Source organism: Hoplias malabaricus, chromosome 17 (assembly GCF_029633855.1).
Source record: "Hoplias malabaricus isolate fHopMal1 chromosome 17, fHopMal1.hap1, whole genome shotgun sequence".
Classification (NCBI taxonomy): Eukaryota; Metazoa; Chordata; class Actinopteri; order Characiformes; family Erythrinidae; genus Hoplias; species Hoplias malabaricus.
Window position 1 is genome coordinate 21,678,613 of NC_089816.1, and position 26,730 is coordinate 21,705,342.

At 42.8% G+C, this 26,730-nt stretch overlaps 3 protein-coding genes across 5 annotated transcripts; 2 read left to right on the forward strand and 1 right to left on the reverse strand.

Moving 5' to 3' along the window:
* The first annotated feature begins 228 nt into the window (after positions 1-228).
* On the forward strand, positions 229-5,311 carry LOC136673889 (zinc finger protein 2-like). 3 transcript variants are annotated; one of them, XM_066649650.1, is made up of 2 exons: positions 229-354; positions 2,209-5,311. In XM_066649650.1, exons 1-2 carry the CDS (start codon positions 276-278, stop codon positions 3,837-3,839), a joined length of 1,710 nt encoding a protein of 569 aa, XP_066505747.1. In that variant the 5' UTR covers positions 229-275; the 3' UTR covers positions 3,840-5,311. The 3 variants fall into 3 exon arrangements, with proteins under 3 accessions (XP_066505747.1, XP_066505748.1, XP_066505749.1); XM_066649651.1 differs by having other exon boundaries at positions 268-354; positions 1,184-5,311; XM_066649652.1 differs by lacking the exon at positions 229-354 and adding an exon at positions 877-1,001.
* A 205-nt stretch (positions 5,312-5,516) lies between these two features.
* On the reverse strand, positions 5,517-12,667 carry slc43a3b (solute carrier family 43 member 3b). The gene is made up of 13 exons (XM_066649653.1): positions 12,539-12,667; positions 12,143-12,345; positions 11,868-11,997; positions 10,554-10,600; positions 10,124-10,200; positions 9,563-9,655; positions 9,292-9,431; positions 8,053-8,177; positions 7,645-7,788; positions 7,430-7,537; positions 6,685-6,871; positions 6,423-6,546; positions 5,517-5,656 (listed from the first exon to the last, which is right to left on the reverse strand). Exons 2-13 carry the CDS (start codon positions 12,327-12,329, stop codon positions 5,537-5,539), a joined length of 1,482 nt encoding a protein of 493 aa, XP_066505750.1. The 5' UTR covers positions 12,330-12,345; positions 12,539-12,667; the 3' UTR covers positions 5,517-5,536.
* Positions 12,668-21,621: 8,954 nt separating this feature from the next.
* smtnl1 (smoothelin-like 1) lies at positions 21,622-26,009 on the forward strand. The gene is made up of 6 exons (XM_066648710.1): positions 21,622-21,669; positions 22,487-22,978; positions 23,111-23,328; positions 24,536-24,650; positions 25,179-25,330; positions 25,485-26,009. The coding sequence occupies exons 1-6, from the start codon at positions 21,622-21,624 to the stop codon at positions 25,852-25,854; spliced, it is 1,395 nt and encodes a 464-aa protein (XP_066504807.1). The 3' UTR covers positions 25,855-26,009.
* The last annotated feature ends 721 nt before the right edge of the window (positions 26,010-26,730 follow it).

Genomic DNA, 26,730 nt, shown 5'->3' on the forward strand with positions numbered 1-26,730 from the left:
ATGGGTGAAGTTTGTTCTTCCTGTGTCTGTATGGGTTTCCTCTGGGTGCACTGTTTTCCTCCCTAAAAACACACATTGTACGCTGTGCGTGTGTGTGTGTGTGTGTATGTGTGTGTTGGTGTGTGTGTGTGTGTGTGAGAATGTCTGAGTGAGTGAGTGATGGTTTGGTGCACTCTCCAATGCGTAGTGTATAAATCTCTCCTGAAGAGGGCGGTAGAACCCCGTTCGGCTCCGAGTCCACGCTTTAATTTGTAGAAGAAGAAGATACGGTTTTAATGCGTCGCTTTATTTTTCCGTTCATTAAAAAACAAATCTGTTTTTTTAATAAAAAAAATAAAATGATGCACAGATTCTGTAAGTAAAATACCAGAGAGAGAGTGGGGGAGAGAGAGAGAAATTAGTGTGTGAGGAAGAGAGAGAGAAATTAGTGTGTGAGGAAGAGAGATAGAGAGAATAGAGAACAGAGAGAGAGAGAAAGTACGGAGCCCTGTTGGTGACATCCTTTCAAAGGATGCAAACAAGATTTTTATTAAAATGTAGGCTATATATTATAAGTTTTATGTAGCTCCTTGGTCCTCTTTAGTTTCTCTGTGTTCTCTACAGACTGTGTATGTTTAAGACAAAAAAATACATAAGACTCTGTGGTTATGACAATGAAATACGTTTGAACTTGAACTAATTCTCATGATTTATGTCATTCCCACACATAATTAGGTCGTGTCCTGCCTCATTTTATTTTGAAACGGGATCAACAGCAGGGCTCCGTTGTAGAGAGAGAGACAGACAGAGAGAGAGACAGACAGACAGACAGACAGACAACAGGGCGAGATCTTTCATCTGGAGGGTCTCAAACACTGCTTAGTTGTTTACAGAGGGGTTTATTTGTTTACGGACGTGTTTACTTATTCATTATTAAATTAAGTTTTTTTGTAACATATGTATATTATATTATACAAGTTACAGTGAAATGCTTGGCTTTGATGACTGCTTCCAGGAAAAAGGTATATATATATAATGTGAGTGTGTGTGTGTACAAAACCAAAATAGAGAATCAAAATAAGAATTTCTTTTGAAAAATAAGGTAAACAAAAGATACAAATATGTACCTTATGTTTGTGCCTAGTGCAGTAATATCCCCACTATCATTAATTTATACATTTTTAATTGTTTTACTTTCTTTTAGGGTTTATTGCATTGCAGTGGCGGATGCTGGTCTTTCAAGGAGGGGAAGCTCAATTTCGGCCTACATCATAAAATGTGTTGGTTTATTTATATGTAAATTCTACCCTCCGTTCTTTTTCAACAAAATGATCTGTGACCCTGTCGTACCAACAAGGCGTCTTTTCCAGGGACTTGACTAGTGTCCTCTCAATGGCCAGCAGAGCTAGGCTGCTTAAACGGCCTTGGCCCATGTGAAGTGTGTCCACCTGTGAGTGCTTTGTGACCGTGGAGGGGCTCAGCAGCACCTGCTGGACAGAAACTGCGATAGAAGTCAGAAAGAGTGATAGAAGTCAGTCTCCAAACACAAGCAGCTACAAAACACCCACCAGAAATAGAAGCTCGATTTGTCGCTAGTAGTTTTTAACAAAGAAAATGCTGCTAAGAGGAGTAAAGAAAGTCTCCGGTTCAACTAAGAACAGAATGAAAATGTAATGCTCCCACGGATCTTTACACCAAAGGATCACTGATTCGCTCATTTCGCTGTCAATCAAAAAGGGATTCAGCCTCAGACAGATCATCCAATCATCATGCAGAAGTTGAGCGTCCGGGCCAGCCGAGGCCAGCCCAGTGCCCCATAGACCCCCAGAGACGCTGAGTATCCGATGGGTGGGACAAAGCCCAGCATTTATCTAATGGCTAGTCTCGTTTCGCTGCACTTCGCTGCTTCACTATTGAACTCTGTGGACGCTCAGCGTTCTCACTGTTTAAAGCACTGTGAAGCTGCGGGAATTATTGAGAGGAAAGCCGCGTCTTTACCAGTGATAAGAAGCTGATTCTGAACAAAAGTTGAGCGCATTGTAGTGCACATTTATTCAGTGACATATTCGTATTCAGTATATATTTGATCACTTATTTTTTGTCATTTTAGGGGAAGCTGAGCTTCCCTTGCAGTCTTAGAGCAATCGCCTCTGTTGCATTGTACTTTCAAATGCTTTAATTTTTTACTTTTAATGAAAATGTTCTGGTTCTGTTTCATTTCTCTTTTAGCACCTCTTCAAGCGAGAGAGGAATCAGACCCTGAACAGACTCCAGTCGCTTCCGTCAGGACTCGGAGGAATCACAGGAAACGGAGCCAGACTCGACCTGAGCAGGACAGCGACTCGGATGAAGAGAGATCGGAGCGAGACAGGAGGCGCCCGTCCTGGTACGAGAGCTACATGAGTCCAGTCCACTGTGACTCGGATGAGGAATTGGACACACTCGGAGCTAAGCGAGTCAACAGTAAAGCAAAGATGAATAGGCAGCAGGACGCAGGAGAACGGGAGACACCTCAGAGAGGGTGTAGGAACAAGTTTCAGTGTCAGTACTTAAGTCCAATTGAGTCTGAGTCTGAGATGCCTCTGATGAAAAGAGGACGATTAAAAAGGGCAAAGTTACCAGAAACGTCAGAGCAGGAAGCTAAAACAACTCGGAAAGGAAAGAACAGAAAGACAAAGGGAAGAGTCTGTATTGACCCTGAAGATGTGGACCTTCCTGCAAAGGAACAGAGAGCACTTGCTTCCAGAAAAGTCCAGAAAAACAAAAACTCTGTCCAGAACTTTACAAAAAGTCCTGACCTGCAGGACGATGGATCGAGGGGGAGCAGCAAATCAGAGCTTTCTGAGGATCATTCAGTCAAACACTCAGAGGAGCGTGTTGAGGATAGTGGTAACGAGGTGGAGCCAGTCTCTTTGAGACGAAGGTCACTCAGGAAGAAAAGAAGCAGCGCTCGAAATCTTAAAGACTTTTCCAGTTCCTCAGAGTCAGAGGATGACGAGAGGCACCCACAGAGGCAGCGAAAAAAAACAGCCTCCAAACCAAGGAGCAGACATCCAGCAAAATCTGATCTGACTTTTGGATCCTCGCCCAAACCTAGGGACAAAAACACTGAGAGAACGAAAAGAGAGCGACGGCGTGATGCGGCTCCTCTGAAGTGCGAGGTGTGCGGCCGAATCCTCCGATGCAAATCCGTTCTGCAGAGACACATGCTCAAACACACCGGAGAAAAACCATTCAAGTGCACCACCTGTGGGAGGGGCTACAAGAGCGGCTCCAACCTTAGAGTCCACCAGCAGAGCCACAACAACACCATGGGCTTCTCCTGTGAGGAGTGTGGCCAAAAGTTCACGCACCTGTCCTACCTGAAACGTCACCTGCTCCGGCACTCGGGCACAAAGCAGCACTCTTGCGAATTGTGTGGCAAAAGCTTCATAGAGAAGTACCACCTGAATCGCCACCTGCTGCTTCACTCAGGGAAGAAGCCGTACACATGCGACAAATGCTCCGCCAGCTTCAACCGGCCCGAATACCTGAGTCTGCACATTCACAACGTCCACCTGGCTGGCCCCAATGTCGTTCGATGTGAGCCAAAGAGACCGCACAAGTGCAGCCACTGCGACAAAGCTTTCTTCCATCGCGCCGCGCTGGAGGCTCACGAACGAATTCACACCGGGGACAAACCCTTCTCCTGCAGTGTGTGTCAGCGACAGTTCACGCAGAACAGCCAGATGCTCTCTCACATGCGGACGCACTCCGGAGAGAAACCGCACGCCTGCGACGTGTGCGGGATGAGGTTCTTGCGGAAAAACTACGTCAAGGTTCACAAACAGCGGAGGCATGCACCAAAAAATGACTCCTAGCAGAACATTATTAACATTCACTGATAGAATCACAGACAGGTTTTATACATTTAAATTTATTATTATTTTTTTCTACAGTATTTGGCAGAGTGTAAAACACAGCACAGCATCACCATCAGAACAAACCTCTTATCTCCAGCTTAGTCCCTAGTCCCTAGAAGAATGTATTCTGTATTCCTCTGTGTAAGATAATGTTTAAAAAATGTAACCTGTTTTAATTTGGACCAAAACAAAAAGTATGGAGGGCGGCACGGTGGTGCAGCAGGTAGTGTCTCAGTCACACAGCTCCAGGGACCTGGAGGTTGGAGTTCGATTCCCGCTCCGGGTGACTGCCTGTGAGGAGTTTGGTGTGTTCTCCCTGTATCCGCGTTGGTTTCCTCCGGGTGCTCCAGTTTCCTCCCACAGTCCAAAAACACACATTGGTAGGTGGATTGGCGATTCAAAAGTGTCCGTATGTGTGACACAAAAGTGTGAGTGAATGTGTAAGTGTGTCTGTGTTGCCCTGTGAAGGACTAGCGCCCCCTCCAGGGTGTGTTCCTGCCTTGCGCCCAATGACTCCAGGTAGGCTCTGGACCCACCGCGACCCTGAACTGGATAAGGGTTACAGATAATGAATGAATGAATTAAATGTATGGAGGTAGGAGGTTTATTCTGACAGCGATGATGGACGAGACTCATACTTTCAACCGTGACTCTTTCTGTGTTTAGAGATTTTAATATTGATTTGATTTAAAAATAGAACTCTTGAAAATAATAGATTTTGTAAAATTTATATAAAGATAATTTTTATGTCTTTCAAGACACTTTAGATGTAGACATTTCTAATATAAATTTATCATTTGCAGCAAGAGACTTTGTTTCTTTGTCTAAAAAAAAGTGCTCGGTTTGTACATAAACTAAAGCAAAACTGTAAAGGTATTTTTTAAATAGCGGTGAACAGGAGTTGAGCAGTGGTCAGAGTTTGGGGTGTAACGTGTCCGTGTCCTGCAGGGGGCAGCACTCTGCTGCTGGATAGTGAAGGAGTCCCAGGTTAACACTTTTTGCTATTGACTGTAAAACTGTTTATAAGCCCGTGAACTCACTCTGATATTTTTTATTGATGAGACACCGTCAGCGGTGAATAGATCAGACACAAACTTTAAAAAGAATCCTCCTCGCTTCCAACTCCGTCCCTTTTTAGGCCAGGACCAGGTCTAAATGAACTCTTAACTGGCCTCGGCGAGCGCTGAGAGGTTGTGTGTGTGTTTGAAATGTATAAAATTCTCTTCTATTTATTGCTTTTAAAAAGATTGAAAATCACAACGCGGTAAACAAAATTTCATAAAGAATGTAACATCATTGTTGGAAGAAAATCTTGTATCTCCTTGTCACTTTATAGAAGACAATACATTCTTAAGTTCTACAGCTAATGTGTAAAGAATATACTCCAAATAAATGTAAAGGATTTCCATTGGTCTGTTCGCTACGAAACCTTCACACAATGTAATAGTCACCAGGAGATAAGAGTTTTTTTTCCAGACAATGATAGTACCCTGTTCAGTCGTTAGAAAATTTATTTGATACTGATCATAACTCAGGCTGCTTTAGAAAAATGCCCGAATGGTTAGTATTTATTCAGTTCCCCGCTAAACAATAAAAAAAATAAAATAAATAAAAAGCAGCGGTCCCTTTGGGCATTGGTGCTAAGAGGAAGGTTCTCATGTTCTGGTTCTGGTTCTGGTTCTGGTTCGTTCTGCTGCTTGTCGGCGACAGTGCAGATAAACACTGAGTGGATGAACAAACGCCAAACTGCTCAACACACTCAGAGCAACGTTCACCTGAAACACAAACACACTTCAGTAACAGCGCCTCACTTTTACCTTAATATTTACTGCTCCTATTATTCCATAATAAACAAATCTTTAAACATCTAGAATCTACACAGAGTATGATTACTCAGAAGTACTCCGTATGAGCTCTGATTAATTAAGACTTCAGGTGAGGTTTCTGTCGGTCTCTGAAGGGTTAAACACACCTGGTTATTACCTGTTCACCCCATCGCTTTTTTTTTTTTTGCAAGAAACTGAAAGTGAACTGAAGCCTTTCCATTAATTAAATGCGGAAAGATATTAAAATATAATAAATAAAGTTATTACAAAAGTTCTAAATTCCGACTATTTCAATAAAACACCTGTAGAGGGCAGTAGTGAGAAGTTTACGCTGCAGTCCTGGGGTCATCCTGCAGAGGGCATTGTGCCCATATAAGGCTTTAGGGCTATGATTGAAAATCCTCACGCTGGCTTAGTGTAAGCAACATACTTTTAAACAAGATTTTTCAGCATTCATTATTGCTCTGAGGGTCACTGCTCCTAGTTACCTGCTCGTTAAAGGCTAGAGTTAAAGGTGAATAATTCTATAACCTACAGGTAACACTCCAGAGCACGGAACTGACCTCACACTATCTGAGCACTGCAATGAACCAACCACAGCTCCTCAAACTCGAGCCTAACTCTGACATAACCACCTAACTCTCACGCTGTACAGAACGTGTGTGTGTGTGTGTGTATGTGTGTGTGTGAGAGAGAGAGAGAGAGAGAGACTCACAGTGAATGGGTTTCCCTGCAGCGGTCCATTAATGAGGGTGAAGCAGGGATATTGTAACAATGACACAACAGCTGAAAGAGACATCACTGTCCCGTACAACTTGCCAAAATGAGCTGGAGGGAAACTACACACACACACACACAAACACCATATTCATCACTAAATATATTTGTGTGGCACACATTTTATTTCATATTTCATAGGATTTGTATGTGTGTGTATAATGTGTGTATGTGTGTGTATAGTGTGTGTGTGTCCATACGCCATGCTGATGAATGCTGCATTGCCTCCATAGATGAAGGACCTATTGAGAACCTGGAGGACAAATGTGAGGTTCTGCAGCGGGAGGTACGGAACCGCTGCACACACCGAGAACATCACACACTGGAGAACCGTCAAAAACAGAGACAGAACCACAGCCGCCAGGTCCGCCTCTCTCTCGGTCTGTCCTACACACACACACACACACACACAAAGATCATTTAGAGAGCATCTAATATTTTCTAACAAACACATGCACATACATCCTCAGTCCCTTATCTCAAGCCATCTGTGCATTAGACGTGTAATGGTAATTTGTATATGTCTCTGTTGAAAGACCCTGTCTGCTTGTTTTGTCTGTATATTCATTTCTAATCATCAGCAGAACTCACAAACTAAGTGTATGTCAGGTCAGTTCAAGGTCAGTGCTTTATCAGAACAAACACTCTGTCCCTCATCTTGTGTGTCAAACTGGGACGTCTCTGAAGAAACTAAGCTTACAGAAACTTAGAGTGATTATCTTATGCCTATGATGTTTAAACTACCTTTATAAACATCTTCTTTGTCCACATTCACATAGTGCTCTGTGCTGTTGTGTGTTGTTCAATTCTTAATACTTGTACATATTTTTTCCACACAATTAGCATTAGAAATAGTTGCTATGTGTGTGTTTGTGTGTCTGTGTGTGTGTGGGTGTGTGTGTGTGTGTTTGTGTGTGTATATGTGTATGTGTGTGTGATTCTTACCTGCTTCTCTTGTTTTTTTTTTGTTGCGATCCATGATAAGTCCATTCCACGGAGCACACAATATCCCACACAGCTGAGTGAACGCAAAGGTATTAGTGTATTTACTCACTGAAACACAAACACACACACACACACAATGCCAGAGTGCATGTTAAAATATACATCAACAGCATCATACCAACAACCTGTGTGTGTGTGTGTGTGTGTGTGTGTACCGAGTGCTGGTTCTCCATGTGTGAGGTGGTGTAGTAAGGGGTTTAAAGTTCCTATGAACAAATAATGTCGGAGCTGCATCACTGAGAGCCACAGCACGTGCAGCAGGAAAAACCAGGAGAAAACACAGCTCCTAAAACTCCTCTCTGAAATCAAAAAGAGGTATACAAATTTGACACTTGTTGCTAAGCAGTTGCTATAGTAATGTCAGCAGTTGCTAGGCAGTAGTTATAGTCCCCTAAATTGTTGCTAGGTGTAGTACAGTAAACGGTGGCTAAAAAAACAAAGAAAAATATAGTTGCTAGACAGCAGGTGTAGAATTGTAAAAGGTTGCTAAGCAGTTGCTGTAGTATTGTAAATGGTTGCTAGGCAGTGGCTATGGAAACCCAGGTGGTTGTGAGTTTGATCACCTTGTGTCTTCGAGGTGGGATCTTGGGCAGGAACCTGTGCTTTAAATGGCGTCGTCTCGGAAACCTGGTAAGTCTGGATGTTTCTGTTTCCTGTGATTTCCCGAGACTCACTTCCACATTTCACTCTGCCAAAAAAACATATTGCTCCTTGTCCCAAATGGCTCCTTATCCACTATTTCCTATATTACTCACTATATAGTGCACTATTATAAGGCACTGAAGTGAACGATTTCGGACAAATCCTCGTGTTTTTTTTACCAAACCGCTCAGTGCATTATGGGTATCCGTTATCCACTTTTTAGACACTATGTACTTCAAAAACTAATTTTGGCAGAACCCCAACATAGTGCACTACATAGTGAGCAGGGCACAATTTCGGACACAGTGATTGTCACTGAGATGCAGAGCATTGTGTGGACTATTACAGGTTTTCCTGAACATGTTTGTGATCATGATTTGTAGACCATAGTTATAGTTTGCTGAGAGGCACCGTGGGAGTTTACCCGTAATTGTAGTTTGTTAGAAGAGGGTACTGAATTGGGAAAAGACCCATAGCTGTAGTTTACTGGGAGAGGATGTGGGTGTGGGAGTTTACCCGTAGTTGTAATTTGTTAGAAGAGGGTACTGGATTGGGAAAAGAACCATAGCTGTAGTTTACTGGGAGAGGATGTGGGTGTGGGAGTTTACCCGTAATTGTAGTTTGTTAGAAGAGGGTACTGGATTGGGAAAAGACCCATAGCTGTAGTTTACTGGGAGAGGATGTGGGTGTGGGAGTTTACCCGTAATTGTAGTTTGTTAGAAGAGGGTACTGGATTGGGAAAAGACCCATAGCTGTAGTTTACTGGGAGAGGATGTGGGTGTGGGAGTTTACCCGTAGTTGTAGTTTGTTAGAAGAGGGTACTGGATTGGGAAAAGACCCATAGCTGTAGTTTACTGGGAGAGGGTGTGGGTGTGGGAGTTTACCCGTAGTTGTAGTTTGTTAGGAGAGGGTACTGAATTGGGAAAAGACCCATAGCTGTAGTTTACTGGGAGAGGATGTGGGTGTGGGAGTTTACCCGTAGTTGTAGTTTGTTAGGAGAGGGTACTGAATTGGGAAAAGACCCATAGCTGTAGTTTACTGGGAAAGGATGTGGGTGTGGGAGTTTACCCGTAGTTGTAGTTTGTTAGGAGAGGGTACTGAATTGGGAAAAGACCCATAGCTGTAGTTTACTGGGAGAGGATGTGGGTGTGGGAGTTTACCCGTAGTTGTAGTTTGCTGGGAGAGGGTATGGGATATGAGTCTTTGGAAGCAGGAGGAAGGTTCTCAGGAGATGAATCCCGCTGCAGCAGGAAACAAACAGGAACGAGTAACGCAATGAGACTCCGCTCTCATACAACACCTAATAAACAATAACAACACCTTCATTATCATCATCATCATCATCATCACAATCATCATCTTCAGGTTCATCCTCACAGTAAGTTAAAGCTGTCTGTAAGTCGTGCTGTAATTACGCTCACAGAAATGTACCTTGATGAGGAGGAAGACGGCGGAGGAAGAGTCGAAGGCTCCGTTGTAGAGTGTGATGACTGTGGAGCGATGGGTCCCAAAGAGGTTCCCCACCTGAGGAATGAGAGTGAGGGGGAGGGCCATGGGGAGGGGAGGGGAGGGCCATGGGGAGGGGAGGGGAGGGCTGAAGTGAGCTGGATCATGATGAAGTTCATGTGTGAAACCAAATGAATCTTCAGGCAAATTCACACTGTACTATTCTTCAGGAGAATGTCTGCTCCAACAGCAGTCCATCACCAGTCCATTACATCCAACCATCTGTAATCACCCTCTCACTCTTACCATCCGAGGGGTGCGCAGTAACGTAAATGGTAAAATTTAAAAAAATAAAAAAAAGTCAGGTTTCAGTCCAAAAGTGTGAGCTCTTTAAGTCCTGAGTGAGTGAGCTGTGGTCAGCTGAGCTTCTCTCAGCACAGGAGCTGAAGTATGGATCACTTCACTAAGTGCTCATTAAAGTACAAACTAATGTCTACAATTAGTTACTGATATTAGTTAAAATTAATGTATAAATAAATGGTGTACCTGCATGTTCGTGACTAAGAAGAGAATTCCTCCAATAGCGATGAATGATACAGCGGGATAAAGGAGGAGTGACAGAGCTGGCAGAGAGAGAGAGAGAGAAAATTAATTCTCACATTTATTCAATGTCATATTAATGATAATAATAATAAATTGTAATTTTTTTTCAGACATTGAACTAAAATAAAAGTGTTCATACCACTTTTGCAAATTAAGAAATAAATCACAAAGAGAAAATAATTCTCAGTCCGTTACTGACCTTCTGAAATATATCAACAAAACCCAAAGCTTTCAGTTAACAGAGGTTTTAAACGAATCAGTGTCTTTCAGAAGGTTTCATGGAGAATGTTTCAGAATTTCTTTCTTTCTCGCCTCTAAACGCCTGCTAAATATGAAGTAAAGGTGGGTAACTGTGGGGTGAGAGAGTCCTGACCAGTGTTGGAGAAGGCGATCAGCAAAGTCCCCGCTGTGTAGACGGAACTGAAAGAAATGAAGGACAGAAAGAACGACAGAGGAATTAAAGAAACACACATTTCACTTTCTCACATTTAATTATCCATCTCACTATCCGTCTCACTACTCTCTACAAACCCTCAACTCCTTCCTACAGTCTCTCTCTCTGTCTCTCTCTAGTCTCTCTCTCTCTCTCGCTCCCTGCCTCCTCCATTAGAGCTCCACCTTTTCCATTTCCTCTGTTCAAGTTTAAACTGATGTTTTAAGAGATTTGCATTTCTCTGCTTTGAGTGACGCACATACACACACACACAAACACGTACACACACACACACACAAAAACAAACATTAACAGATTTTGTCTCTGTACGGCTACCTCTCCCCAAATTACTGGAATACTCTGCCTCGCTCCCTCTCTCTCTCTCTAATCTGTCTCTTTCTCTCTCTCTCTCTTTCTCTCCCCCCCCCTCTCTCTCTCTCTCTCCCTCCCTCTCTCTCTCTCTCTCTCTCTCTCTCTCTCTCACTGTCTCTCTCTCTCTCTCTCTCACTCTCTCTCTCTTTCTCTCCCCCTCTCTCTCTGTTTCCCCCTCTCTCTCTGTCTCTCTCTCTCTTTCTGTCTCTCTCTCTGTCTCTCTCTCTTTCACTGTCTCTCTCTCTCTCTCTCTCACTCTCTCTCTCTTTCTCTCCCCCTCTCTCTCTGTTTCCCCCTCTCTCTCTGTCTCTCTCTCTCTTTCTGTCTCTCTCTCTGTCTCTCTCTCTTTCACTGTCTCTCTCTCTCTCCCTCCCTCTCTCTCTCTCTCTCTCTCTCCCCTCTCTCTCGCTCCCCTCTCTCTCTAGTTTGTCTCAGGTTTGTTATCTGTTGTTAAATCTTCTCCAGGGGGCAGGATTTCTGAGTTAGTGAGAGGACTTCAGCTCTGTCCAATAGCTATAACAGTCCCTCTGCTTTTATTCTCTTGTACATGTTTGCCTCGAGGCTGGGGTTATCAGGATAAACAGAGATATTCTGCTTCGTGTAGAGCCCCCGAATGAAATTCTCATCATTTTTTTCCTCTCAGGTCAAATATGAGTCAACTTTAAAATCACTGCAGCTTCTTTAACCTGGTTCAGGTTTAAGACCTGATGGAATCTCAGTCTGTAAGAGTCCAGTAGTGTATTCACCTAGAACAGTGCTTTATAACTGTTACTCATCCCTCAATATCAATCTCTGCGTTACAACTCCCCTCAGCTCAGAAGTCTCTTGGCTGGCGTCTGTCATGTCTGTCATGTCTGTCATGTTTGAAGTATTTGGACTCACACTGCGAGGAGTCGGGCCACTGTGGTCCCGCAGCGGTCGAAGAGGAAGCCATTAGGAAACGTGAAGAAGTTATTCATAAATGAAGCGATGGTAAAGATCATGGACAACTGTTCATCTTGGGCACTGCAGTCTGCATGCACACACACGCACACGCACACACACACACACACACACACACACAGTTTTTATAAATATAAACCCACAGCACATTATAGTATTATAAGTATTATCAGTATTGTAATTACAGTACAGTGTGTGTGTATGTGTGTGTGTACCTTCTATGACAGTTCCATTGATTGTTTTGTTTACACAAAGGTGGCTGAAGTAACCATCGCTCTTTAAAACAAAGACAAGCGACGCCCAGCCGAACACAACGCCAGCAAAACCCACACACTCCACCAGCCCTGAAACCAGCGTGAGAGAGTAACGGACCCTCAGCCCGGCCCCCTCACAGCCCAGCATTATTTACTGAGAATCTCTGAAACACACATACACACACACAGAGTAATCTCTCAGACACAGTAATGAAGTGGAATAGTGTACACTCACATACACAGCTCTTCACATCTCAGCTACATTCACACACTCTCAGTGAGGTTCAGTGAACAATAAAACCTTGTCCACACAGCAATTGATCAAATCTAATTCATTATAAAAAATCTTCTACTTACGAACACAAGCGCAGTGTTTATTCAGAGCTCTGTCTGATCTTCTCAGTTACAGATAAATCACTGCCTGGAAATGTTCAAAACCTGTAGCTGTTTCCCACTGAGCCACAACATTCTCCTCCTCTTCCTTTATATCCTTTCCCTTTCCCTCTGTCCCCCTCTTCTACCCCCCTCTCTCTTTCTCACTTTCTTGCTCTCTCTCACTCTCTCTCTCTCGCTTTCTCTCACTCTCTCTCTCTCTCTCTCCCTCTCTCTCCTTCTCTCTCTCTCCCTCTCCTTCTCTCTCTCTCTCTCTCTCTCTCTCTCTCTCTCTCTCTCTCTCTCTCTCTCTCCCACCCTTAAGTTCTCTCTCTATGAAACTATGAATCACCTGCCCCACAACCTCTCACCCACAACTACTCACCTGCACCTTATCCCTCACCTGCCCCACAGCCCCTCACCCACCACTCTTACCTGCCCCACAGCCCCTTAACGGTTCGCTTAAGAAGGGTTTTTCTTTCTCCTGTGAAGTTAATGTTTTGGAGATGCATGTTTTCTTTGGACAGTGACAACATTTTTTCTACAGACTTCAAACTAGACTGAGTAGAGGCTTTCAGAAGAGGTTCGACTAGAACACCTCTGAGCTGAAAATATAAGCATTTTCATATTTTACTACATGGTATATTTCTGTGAAAATATATGTCGCACCAGGTGACCTTAGTTCTCTTGATATTCTCAGCTCTAGGCCCCATGACTGCTCTAACTCTGATGGCCACAGCTGCCCAAGCTTTTGAGTATTTTGTTCCGGATCGGTACACCCACTTTTAGTACTCTGGTTATTTCATATAAGCTGCTTATTATAACAATTATTATTATTATTATTAATAATCTTTCCACAAAATGATAAATATGTACAGACAATAAAGAATTATTCAAGCTTTTCAGTTTATATTTAGTGATCAATATTGAAAGCTTATACAAATATTTTAGAAACACTAAAAGTAAAAATAGCATTGGAAATAACAGAAAGCGCACGTTGTTGCTGTTTCTCCCAGATGCTTCACCACACTGCGATGACTGCACTGTTTTTAGAAATGGTAGGATCTGCCGTAATATGTTTATTGCACAGATGTGTTTATGGAGTGTTAAACTGAGGTGTTTTAACTGAGTTTATTTACTGAGTTATTTTATTGAGGTTTTTAAACTGAGGTATTTTTACTAAAGTGTTTTTACTGCCATGTTATTACAGTGAAGTATTTACTGTTGTGTTATTACTGAGGTGTATTTACTGCTGTGTTATTACAGTGGAGTTTTTACTGCTGTGTTATTACTGAGGTGTATTTACTGCTGTGTTATTACAGTGGAGTTTTTACTGCTGTGTTATTACTGAGGTGTATTTACTGCCATGTTATTATTGAGGTGTTTTTACTGCTGTGTTATTACTGAGGTGTTTTTACTGCTGTGTTATTACTGAGGGGATTTTACTACTGTGTTATTACTGAGGTGTTTTTACTGCAGTGTTATTACTGAGGTGTATTTACTGCTGTGTTATTACTGAGGTGTATTTACTGCTGTGTTATTACTGAGGTGTATTTATTGCTGTGTTATTACTGAGGTGTTTTTACTGCTGCGTTATTACTGAGGGGATTTTACTGCTGTGTTATTACTGAGGTGTTTTTACTGCTGTGTTATTACTGAAGTGTACTTACTGCTGTGTTATTACTGAGGGGATTTTACTGCTGTGTTATTACTGAGGTGTTTTTACTGCTGTGTTATTACTGAAGTGTACTTACTGCTGTGTTATTACTGAGGGGATTTTACTGCTGTGTTATTACTGAGGTATATTTATTGCTGTGTTATTGCTGAGGTGTTTTTACTGCTGTGTTATTACTGAGGTGTATTTATTGCTGTGTTATTACTGAGGTGTTTTTACTGGTGTGTTATTACTGAGGGGTTTTTACTGCTGTGTTATTATTGAGGTGTTTTTACTGCTGTGTTATTACTGAGGTGTTTTTACTGCTGTGGTATTACTGAGGGTTTTTTACTGCTGTGTTATTACTGAGGTGTATTTACTGCTGTGTTATTACTGAGGTGTATTTACTGCTGTGTTATTATCGAGGTGTTTTTACTGCTGTGGTATTACTGAGGGTTTTTTACTGCTGTGTTATTACTGAGGTGTATTTACTGCTGTGTTATTACTGAGGTGTATTTACTGCTGTGTTACTACTGAGGTGTTTTTACTGCTGTGTTATTACTGAGGTGTTTTTACAGTGGTGTTATTACTGAGGTGTATTTACTGCAGTGTTATAATTGAGGTGTTGTTACTGAGGTGTATTAACTGAGCTGTTTTACTGAGGTGTTTTTACTGCCATGTTATTATTGAGGTGTTTTTACTGCCGTGTTATTACTGAGGTGTTTTTACTGCTGTGTAATTACTGAGGTGTTTGTACAACAGTGCTATTACTGAGGTGTTTTTACAGCGATGTTATTACTGAGGTGTATTAACTGAGCTGTTTTAGTGAGGTGTTTTTACTGCAGTGTTATTACTGAGGTGTTTTTACAGCGGTGTTATTACTGAGGTATATTAACTGAGGTGTTTTGCTGAGTGTTTTACTGGTGTTTTAGTTGGTTCTTGATTACCCCAATGGTCTTATCATTGGGCCTATAATCTTTAGATCCTAATAGATGTCTAAGGGAGCACAACTGGTTAAACTCCAACTGCATAACTGTAAGTAATTTTGGAGTATTTATATTGGTCCATTCACCATTCACCATTTCACACAATGTGAAGGACAGGTGCTGTGTTCAAACTAATCATCCACAAAATCAGACGTACATGTTTTTATTTGGAAAAAGAAGATATGTAAAGTAAAAACAAACAAACAAAAACAAATGCTTGTTAAAATTTTGATCCAAACACACTCAGTTCCATGAAGGGTTAATAAAGTTTACATAACTCAGTTAATACACCTCAGTAAAAAAAAAAAAACTCTGTACATACAATTCTGCAATTTGTCACGTGACTGAACATCAGATGAGACTTAAAGGACAGTCACAAGGAACAGTGAAAAATACAATTCCCACTTTTATCCTTCCCCAAAATGACCAGCCTGATGTCTCCTACATGAACCTCACACCACAGAGCTCTTCAGTGGATTCAAAGTTAACTTCCCAAGTGCCATGGACACGTACCACCAGAGCAGAATAACAAACCAGCAGCAGATCACAGTCTGAACAAATTCAACACAGCAGAAACCTGATCTAAAAACTACAGAGTGATCGAGGTCACAGCCTTCAAACAAAAACAGCCAAACACAGTGGGTTCTAAGTTGAATCAGCTCCAGGTCCAGATCAATCATTCACCACTAAAAACACCATTCTCTAACTTTTGAGATCCATTCTTAGAGATCCATGAGACCAGGGGAACAGAGCTGTTTATGTGAAATGAAAAGATTGCAGCCTGAAATTGAACAGTATTTTTTTTAATCAATGATTTTGAAATCAGAAAAATAAGCAGTGAGCAATATATTTACTCCAGAGTTTAAATTTTCAATATAAAAAATACATTTACATGTTGCCACATCTTACTATGTGATTTTTATATTGCGACAATATTGTACAGTTTCTACTGTATTGGGGAATTTACAGAATATTTTTAACAATTAAAGAAGCAACAATCAATAAAACACAGCATCATATTAATGATTAAAGATCTCAACTTACATTTCACTGGGGAGCAGTTAGTTCCTCTTTTTTGGAGGAACACGCATGCACACACACACACACACACACACACACACATACTCACACGCACACACACACACACATACACACACGCACACACACACAAACATACTCACACACACACACACACACACACACACACACGCATACACACTCCAGGTCTAAATAAAATCTGTAAATCTGTGAGTGATGCAAAATTTTTCTGTTTCCTGACTCAGACACAAGACAATTTCATAAATAAAATCACATCATCACGCGCGCACACACACACACACACACACACACACACACATCACAAGACTCAGCTCATTTTACTGTGACCATCACTTAAAATCGTTTTCATGCATTGTGTGGCCTTTACATAGACTTCCATTCATTTTGTGGAGACTGACACAGACACTTACTCTAACCCTAACCTTAAAAATGTCTTCAACTTGGGTGTAATGCGAGCGATTAAACAGGATTTGGTCCCCACAAGGTGATATATTCCTGCCGCTGCACACACACACAAACACGCCCACACACATTCACTCTCAATCTCACACACGGGTTTGTTTTTATATGTTGGTAGGACTTGTGACATGCTTCCACAGATCCAATTGTTTCTCGCTCATTGTACATTTAGGTGTTTAATGACCTCCGGTGACCACACACAAGCTGTTTATAGTTTTACAGTTTTACAGACTGCAGTCCATCTGCTGCTCTGCATTTGGTTAGCACCCCATCAGGTCAGGACCCCACAGAGCAGGTGTGCTTTGTGTGGTGTGTCATTCTCACCACTGTTGGTGTAGGCACATGCTTGTGATTGTGGATCAGACCCAGCAGTGCTGCTGGAGTTTTTAAACCCTTCTCTGAGAATAGTCCACAAACCAAAACATCAAACTAGCTACTTACAGGTCTCCATTCTTTATCATTTAGGCCACTGTGGTGTATGCTCCAGCAACCACGTGTGATACACACACCACAGCAAATACCTAGCATTCTCCTAGCAGCCACCTGGAACACCAGTGTAGTAACACCCAAGCAACATGAGAAAGCACAGAAAAGGCTTAACAGGTTTCACTACATTCCCAATAATAGACTCATGTTTACACTGAGGTCAGAGGAAGACTTCTGTACCCTGCAGGTCAACACAGAGAGAATCAGGAGGAGCTGCTTCCCGCAGGCCACACGGGCCCTGAGCCAGAGCAATGGCTGAGACTATTTATACACACACACACACACATACACACACACATACATATAACTGGACTAATAAAAATATTTATACCTGCTGCTCCATGCATCTGCACATGTTCTCTTATTATTCTTTACATTTATATTTTTATTTTATATTCCTTTTAAATATACATTCATTCATTCACTGTCTGTAATCCTTATCCAGTTCAATGTCACGGTGGGTCCAGAGCCTACCCGGAATCACTGGGCACAGGGCAAGAGCGTTCCCTGGAGGGGGCGCCAGTCCTTCATAGGGCAACACACACACACACACACACATTCATTTACACCTATGGGCACTTTTGAGTCGCCAGTCAACATACCAACGTTTTGGGTCATGGGAGGAACCGGAGCACGAGGAGGAAACCATGCAGACACGGGGAGAACACACCACACTCCTCACAGACAGTCACCCGGAGGAAACCCACGCAGACACAGGGAGAACACACCACACTCCTCACAGAAAGTCACCCGGAGGAAACCCATGCAGACACAGGGAGAACACACCACACTCCTCACAGACAGTCACCCGGAGGAAACCCACGCAGACACAGGGAGAACACACCACACTCCTCACAGACAGTCACCCGGAGTAGGACTTAAACCCACAACCTCCAGGACCCTGGTGCTGTGACAGAGACACTCCCTGCTGCACCACCATTCCGCCCTCTGACTATATTTTCATAGAAAACATATTAGAGCCCTGTAGTGGTATAGCGCCAAAGCACATCAAATTATACAGCATTATAGTGAAAATTAAACTACAAGCACTTTCTCTCTGAGGGTGCTTTTACTCTCAGACCATTTTAGATCTGAGCTGTCAGCAGTTTGCAGGAGGTTTTGACACAGTTTCTCTGAACATCATGAGCTTTTACATCATCCTTCTTCCTCAAAACAAAGATTCGTCACATTTTTTTTTTTACAAAATTAGCCTCAAGAAACCCCTGAGATCAAAGAGAGAAGTTGAATCAAAGAGAAGAGGAAACGAAAAGAAGGAAATAAAATCCCAATAATAACAACCTGACCAGATTCAGATGAAATTTCATTTACAAAAAAAAAACTATATAATAAAAACCTAGCATTAGCCACTCCAGTCACTGCTCCTGCAGCTGTTTTCAGGGTATATGTTCACACTCAGGAGACGTTGGCCCTGAGGTGTGTTTTTGTGGCCCTTGTGTTGTGAGTGGGAGCAGTTCAGAGATGAACTGCTAGAGTTACTAGATGAACTAGAGTTATTTTGCTTCATGTGTTTAAACTGTTTGTTATGATTTATTAACATCAAATCTTTCACCTTTTCCTCAGATTTAATCCCAGATAATGACAACATGATGCTGAAGAAAGAGGTTTTTGGCCTGCTGTAAATTGTGTGTGTGACAGAGAGAGAGGGGGGGGGGACATAGAGAGAGAGGGCATAGAGAGAGAGTGAGAGAGAGAGAGAGAGAGAGAGAGAGAGAGAGAGAGAGAGAGAGAGGAAGGAGGAGGATGATGACTGACAGAGATGGTCAGTGAGGGAATGAGAGGAAAGATAAGAGTTTATTTTTAAACTCATCTGCCGTGTGTTGAAGGAGGTGCAGTGTTTGAGACTGAGTTTAAATTTAGACCTGAGCTCAGACTGAGGGATAGCTCCAGAACAGTTTAGACACCTGCACTGACCACTGCTTCTGTCCATCTGTGTCTCAACAGTGTCCCAACACCATCTCAATACTACATTGAAAGTGACCAAATACCTTCCCAACACTGCCCTAACATTGTCTCAACCTCATCCCCACACTGCCCTAACATTGTCTCGACCCCATCCCAACACTGCCCTAACATTGTCCCAACCTCATCCCAACACTGCCCTAACATTGTCCCAACCTCATCCCAATACTGCCCTAACATTGTCACAACCTCATCCCAACACGGCCCTAACATTGTCCCAACCTCATCCCAATACTGCCCTAACATTGTCTCAACTTCATCCCAACACGGCCCTAACATTGTCTCGATCCCATCCCAACACTGCCTTAACATTGTCTCAACCTCATCCCAACACTGCCCTAACATTGTCTCAACCTCATCCCAACACGGCCCTAACATTGTCTCAACCTCATCCCAACACTGCCCTAACATTGTCACAACCTCATCCCAACACTGCCCTAACATTGTCTCAGCCTCATCCCAACACTGCCCTAACATTGTCACAACCTCATCCCAACACTGCCCTAACATTGTCTCAACCTCATCCCAACACTTCCCTAACATTGTCACAACCTCATCCCAACACTGCCCTAACATTGTCTCAACCTCATCCCAACACTGCCCTAACATTGTCTCAATCTCATCCCAACACTGCCCTAACATTGTCTCAGCCTCATCCCAACACTGCCCTAACATTGTCTCAACCTCATCCCAACACTGCCCTAACATTGTCTCAATCTCATCCCAACACTGCCCTAACATTGTCTCAGCCTCATCCCAACACTGCCCTAACATTGTCACAACCTCATCCCAACACTGTGCTAACATTGACACAACCTCATCCCAACACTTCCCTAACATTGTCACAACCTCATCCCAACACTGCCCTAACATTGTCTCAACCTCATCCCAACACTGCCCTAACATTGTCTCAACCTCATCCCAACACTGCCCTAACATTGTCTCAACCTCATCCCAACACTGCACTAACATTGTCTCAACCTCATCCCAACACTGCACTAACAATGTCTCAACCTCATCCCAACACTGCCCTAACATTGTCTCAACCTCATCCCAACACAGCCCAAACATTGTCACAACCTCATCCCAACACGGCCCTAACATTGTCCCAACCTCATCCCAACACTGCGCTAACATTGTCTCAACCTCATCCCAACACTGCGCTAACATTGTCTCAACCTCGTCCCAACACTGCCCTAACATTGTCTCAAGCTCATCCCAACACTGCCCTAATTTTGTTTCAATCTCATCCCAACACTGCCCTAACATTGTCTCAACCTCATCCCAACACTGCCCTAATTTTGTCTCAATCTCATCCCAACACTGCCCTAACATTGTCTCAATCTCATCCCAACACTGCCCTAACATTGTCTCAACCTCATCCCAACACTGCCCTAACATTGTCTCAACCTCATCCCAACACTGCCCTAACATTGTCTCAACCTCATCCCAACACTGCTTTAACACTGTCTCAAGTATGTCTTATAAAATGAGCTCTCACAGTTTATGGATGTTGTCTTTATTGATGGGGGTGGGGGAACAAACAGAGGAGAGCAACACATACTAGAGATCCCCCTCCCCAACGCACACACACACACACACACACACCGGCTAAATCAGTGTCTCTGACACAGCAAACCCATTCAGACTGACACAGCACGGAGGTAAGACCCTATTTTATTGCATAAAGTTTGTGACAGATTTAAGAAATAAACAAAACACTGTGCAAAAAAAGTTAGAAGAAGCAGTGTGTGTTAAATGCAGCAGTGAAGAGCAGTCAGACGTGACAATCCGTGACCTCTAAAAGCTCACAGACAGAAGCACAGTCAGGAGTGTGTTCCTCTTCTCTGCGGTAACTTCTGGGAAGGCTTTACACCCACTGCTGGAACACTGTTGTGAAGATTTGATGGCATTCCGCCAGGAGAGTGTTAGTGAGGTCAGGTACTTGTGTTGCAGGATTAGTTCTGGATCAGAAACACCACTCCAACTCATCCTAATAAAACAGGGGAAACCCAGCAGCTCAAAACTGCGGGGCATTCTACACCTCCGCTCTGGCACTGGGTACGGTGACCTTAGCCTCATGTGGAGATATTCTGGAGCATAGCGTTCTATTCATTGTATTAATGCATGTATGTTCGGTGTGTGTGTGTGTGTGTGTGTGAGTGTGTGTGTGTTGTATACAGCGTTGCTTAGTTCCGAGCAGAAGCAGCTGTTCATCACCCCACTATTTCTGTAATGTGTTGTTTTAAAGGTCAGTGAGAGAGGGAGATAGAGGGATGAGAGATTCAGAGACAGAGAGAGAGGGAGGGAGGGAGAGAGAGAGGGACAGAGACACAGAGATAGAGATAGAGAGACAGAGACTGAGACACACAGAGAGAAAAAACCTGTTGTAATTGTGCAGTGACTGTGATTTGCAGTCGTCATTGTTCTGGATCTGAGGACGAATGGAGAACTCTGCAGTGTCCAGTGTCTCAGAGGAGGAAAAGACAGAGGTGAGAACATCATACGTTTCATGCAATCTCAATCTCTCTCTCTCTCTGTCTCTTTCTGTGTGTGTCTTTCTCTCTCTCTCTCTGTCTCTGTCTCTCTCTCTCTCTTTCTCTCTCTCTGTGTGCTGTAATAATAACTTCTCTGTCTCTTCTCTTGCTTTACATGATGTGGAGGGTCTTCACACTCACACCTCCCACTTACAGCAAATATCGTGGAACCACATATCATTCTTCAGGAACCAAACACATTTCTCCTCTGATGTGACCTTAAAGAACTCAGAACAGAGTGGAATTTGAGGAGAAATCTGAGTCAGTTTCAGAAATAAAACTCAAATTTAAACAAACCAACTCTGATTAGAGGTTTGGTTCCAAACCAACACCTCTCTCTCTCTCTCTCTCTCTCTCTCTCTCTCTCTCTCTCTCACACACACACACACACACACACACACACACACACACACATACACACACCTGCTTGTACCATAGAGTGTTGCTTGCCATTTTTACGTCCAGGGAGTCACGACCTTATGTGACCCCTGTTTCTCAGCAGCAGACTCTCTCTCTCTCTCTCTCTCTCTCTCTCTCTCTCTCTCTCTCTCTCTCTCTCTCTCTCTCTCTCTGTCACACACACACACACACACACACACACTTGTGATTGTCCTAGATTAAAACATGTAATATTTGTTATGGTCTGAATGGTACAGATTTCTTAACATTTTCAGTTTTTTTTTCTAAAGCAGCACTTATATAAACAGCATTTTTAAAATTAATTTAATCAGAATAAACTTATTTACATTATTACATTCTTTACACCTCCCAGATTTACACTGAAGGGTTTCCTGAAGAAGAAGGCACTGGTGGGCAGGGCTCCACTAATGTGGGTGAGGCCTGTGAGAGAACTGCAGGAACCAATGAGGAGAAAACAGAGGAAGATCTTCTGACTGGAACCAGAGAAATAGAAAGTGGGACTAAAAAGACAGAGACAGAGGAGAAGGAAAAAGAGAGTGAAAATACTGACACAGAAAAGGAAAAGAGGGTGAATGAAAATGAGACAGGAGAAGAAAAAGGAGTGAAGCAGGGTGGAAAGAATGACAGAGAGGAGCAAAAGACTGAAGCGGAAAGTAATGCAGTGGAAGATGAAAAGAGTGAAGAGGAAGAGAAAAGTGAGGAAGGGAAAGGTGTGAAAGAAGAGAAAGAGGAAGCAGATGACTGTGTGAAAGAAGAGAAGAACAAAGAAGAGAAAAAGAATGAACAGAAAAAGGAAGAAGAGAAAGAGGAAAAGAAAGAACAGAAAAAGGAAGAAGAGAAAAGTGTGAAAGAAGAGAAAAAGGAAGAGGAACAGAAAGAACAGAAAAAGGAAGAAGAGAAATGTGTGAAAGAAGAGAAAAAGATAGAGGAAAAGGAAGAAGAGAAAAGTGTGAAAGAAGAGAAAAAGGAAGAAAAGAAAAGTACCTTGACTCAGGAGAGAGGAGATAAAGAAGCAAAGGTTGAAGAGAGAAGAGAGACGCAGACGGAAAAAGAAAAGAACAGAGAAAGACAGGAAAAGGCAAAAGGAAAAAGTGGAATCACTCCTTCCTCTTCCTCCTCTCTTTTTTCTTCTCGACCGAGGAGCGCTCGACACTCAGCTCGGAGAGAAGCACTGGCCAAATTCCAACAAGATCAGTGAGTCATCAACATCTACATCATCACCATCATCATCCTCATCATCACTATCACATTCACCAACACCATCATCATCCTCATCACCACAATCACCATCACCATCATCATCCTCATCACCACAATCACCATCATCATCATCATCATCATCACAATCACCATCATCATCCTCATCATCACAATCATCACCATCACCATAATCATCCTCATCATCACTATCACATTCACCAACACCATCATCATCCTCATCACCACAATCACCATCATCATCCTCATCACAACCATCACCATAATCATTCTTATCATCACTATCACATTCACCAACACCATCATCATCCTCATCACCACAATCACCATCATCATCCTCATCACAATCATCATCATCACCATCATCATCCTCATCACAATCATCATCACAATCATCATCATCACCATCATCATCCTCATCACAATTATCACCATCATCATCACAATCATCACCATCATCATCCTCATCAATCATCATCATCACCACCATCACAATCATCATCATCACCATCACCATCATCACTATCACATTCACCAACACAATCATCATCCTCATCACCACAGTCACCATCATCATCATCATCACCATCATTGTCCTCATCACCACAATCACCATCACCATCATCATCCTCATCATCATCATCATCATCACTATCACATTCACCAACACCATCTTCATCCTCATCACAATCATCATCATCACCATCATCATCCTCATCACAATTATCACCATCACCATCATTATCACAATCATCATCCTCATCATCACCATCATCATCACAATTATCACCATCACCATCATCATCACAATCATCACCATCATCATCCTCATCACAATCATCATTATCACCATCACAATCATCATCATCACCATCATCATCACAATCATCATCCTCATCATCACTATCACATTCACCAACACCATCATCATCCTCATCACAATCATCACCATCATCATCATCATCATCACCGTCTTCACAGGGTCTCTCTGGTTTTCCCCGCTGCTCTCTGTGGGGGGTTCGTGTGTTTAAATCGGGTGCCGTAGACCTGTAGTGTTAGTATTTAATGATATATACATTTTGTGCTCCAGTGACATCGGTGAATTCAGGAGCACGACAAAATAATTTCAGCAGCTGTGTATGGAGTGCTTTAACCACATACAGATTTTGTTGATATTTTGCAGGACTCCAGGGGTTCGTAACTTTAAGGTCCAGAAGACGTCGGTGGGCGTGGCCTCCGGAGCATCAATCAAACAGAAGATACTCCAGTGGTGCAGGAGCAAGACCCGAGGATACGAGGTCCTTTCAGTTCATAAACTGCAAATGTTCCAACAGTGACTTTTATACCGTGTCTCCTCCAAGAGCAAACAGAGAGCTCTGAATGTAAAACTGAGAAATCAAATGAAAAGCCTATCCAGAGATCGAGCAGGGGTACGACACTTCTGACAGAGATGCGGTGTGCCTGGTCATGGACCAAAAAGTGGCTCTAGTAAAAATGCTCATTCCACCATACGTCCCAGAACAGACCTGCTGCAGTTTTGGCATTTACACTGTATTTGTGCTGACTGGGGCAAACTTCACACGAAACAAAAGTGGCCCAAAAACTTACCCCTGGTGACACATGGCCCTCGTGTGGCAAGTGGACCATAAAAATTGGGGATGTGTGCGGAGGGGATTAGACAATGAGTCACAGCAACTTCACTGCAGTTCTGAGGGTTCCACCCCAGTCTAGAACGCTCATGTTCCCCATCATCCTTACAAAGTGAATTAAAGTGTTTTGTGTGTCAGTGAGTTGTTGTGTATTACAGTCTGTTGTTGTGTGTGCAGGGCGTTTCTGTGGAGAACTTCTCCTCCTCCTGGAGCGATGGGATGGCGTTCTGTGCACTCGTTCATCGTTTCTTCCCAGATGCCTTTGATTTCTCTGCGCTCAAGACAAACGAACGAGAGAAAAACTTCACTCTAGCCTTCTCCACTGCAGAGTGAGTTCACTCACTTTACATCTGAGCAGAGGGAAGAGCATTAGGAACGTATCCATGTCTGAATGAATCCATAATACATCCTTTTTCTAGTCCCTTATTCTGTTCTTTGCTCTCTCTCTCTCTCTCTCTCTCTCTCTCTCTCTCTCTCTTTAAGGTCTCTGGCTGGATGTTGCCCCCTGCTGGACGTGAGTGACATGTTGTTAATGGGAAATAAACCGGATCCGTTCAGTGTTTTCACCTACGTTCAGTCTCTCTGTCAGTCTCTCTCCAAGATAGAAATAGAGAGAAAAGAGAGACAGAAAAAAGAGAGAGAGCAGAACAAGAACGAGACTGAGGACCAGCGTAAGAGAGAGGGAGAGGAGGAGGAGGAAGTAGATAAAGAGCAGGAGGAAGAGGAGAAAATAGAAGAAGGTGGAGATGCTGAAGAGAAATGTGAGTCAAAAGAAGAAGAGGCGGAAGGAAAGAGCTCCAAATTGGCAACGGATCAGAACGACAATGTCGTAAACCCAAGTGAGGGACAATGAAGTGAAGGAGGCATGAGGGGGTCTGTAAGAATGAGCTTTGGTTTGTTTTGTTTCTTACTTTTCTTTTCTTTTTTTCTTTTTTTTTACTTTGAGTTTCATAGAAACCTTTCACTGTGTTACAGGAAGAGTTTGTAATTTTACTTTGTAAATATGAGTACAATTCACTGATAATGAAATAAAACAATTAAATAAATATGAAGATTACACACACACACACAAACACACACACACAGAGAGAGAGAGAGAGAGAGAGAGAGAGAGAGAGAGAGAGAGAGAGAGAGAAAGGGAGGATGAGTGTGAGGCCTGGTCCAGTGTCAAACCAAATGTCTGGGGTGCTCTGTGTCTCCCTCTGGTGGCTGATGGTGGTCTAGCAGGTGGCCTAGCCATAAACACAGAGCCGTACGTTAGAGCTGTTAAAACGGATTATACAGCGACAGAGAATAACAATGTAGGCTCTCATTATTTGGACACATTGTTTAATGATGAATAAAATTATTACAATATTAAATGATAACAGGGTTAATCGCGGAATAAAACCGGGTAGGAACTAAAGGCAGAGAGCAGGGGGAGGGACTGATTAATGAGTGAACAGTGAGTGTGTGAGAGAAACTGCTCTGTTATCGTTCACCTACAAAAAGCATGTTTTTCTAGTAGTGACTGGGTGAAGTTAATTAAAACTGATTCATTTCTTCTGTTTCTTACACGAGGCCAACAGTGACCTTTCACCTCTGAATAAAAATAAAGTCCCAGGGCAGATTATTTAAAGAAGCTGCCAGTTTACTACTGGATACAGTTACACTCTCTCTCTCTCTCTCTCTCTCTCACACACACACACACACACACACACACACACAGAGAGAGAGAGAGAGAGAGAGA

Bases quoted from the DNA above. Each gene is read 5' to 3' on its own strand.
- smtnl1 (XM_066648710.1), top strand. From the start codon at position 21,622: ATGGAGAACTCTGCAGTGTCCAGTGTCTCAGAGGAGGAAAAGACAGAG. The intron at 22,979-23,110 runs GTGAAAGAAGAG...AAGGAAGAAAAG, and splicing joins AAAAGGAAGAAGAGAAAAGT to AAAAGTACCTTGACTCAGGA. The intron at 25,331-25,484 runs GTGAGTTCACTC...TCTCTCTTTAAG, and splicing joins CTAGCCTTCTCCACTGCAGA to GTCTCTGGCTGGATGTTGCC.
- LOC136673889 (XM_066649650.1), top strand. From the start codon at position 276: ATGCGTCGCTTTATTTTTCCGTTCATTAAAAAACAAATCTGTTTTTTT. The intron at 355-2,208 runs GTAAGTAAAATA...TTTCTCTTTTAG, and splicing joins TAAAATGATGCACAGATTCT to CACCTCTTCAAGCGAGAGAG.
- slc43a3b (XM_066649653.1), bottom strand. From the start codon at position 12,329: ATGCTGGGCTGTGAGGGGGCCGGGCTGAGGGTCCGTTACTCTCTCACG. The intron at 9,656-10,123 runs GTACACCATTTA...CTCATTCCTCAG, and splicing joins TCTTAGTCACGAACATGCAG to GTGGGGAACCTCTTTGGGAC. The intron at 5,657-6,422 runs GTGAGTCTCTCT...TTTGTGTTTCAG, and splicing joins TGCAGGGAAACCCATTCACT to GTGAACGTTGCTCTGAGTGT.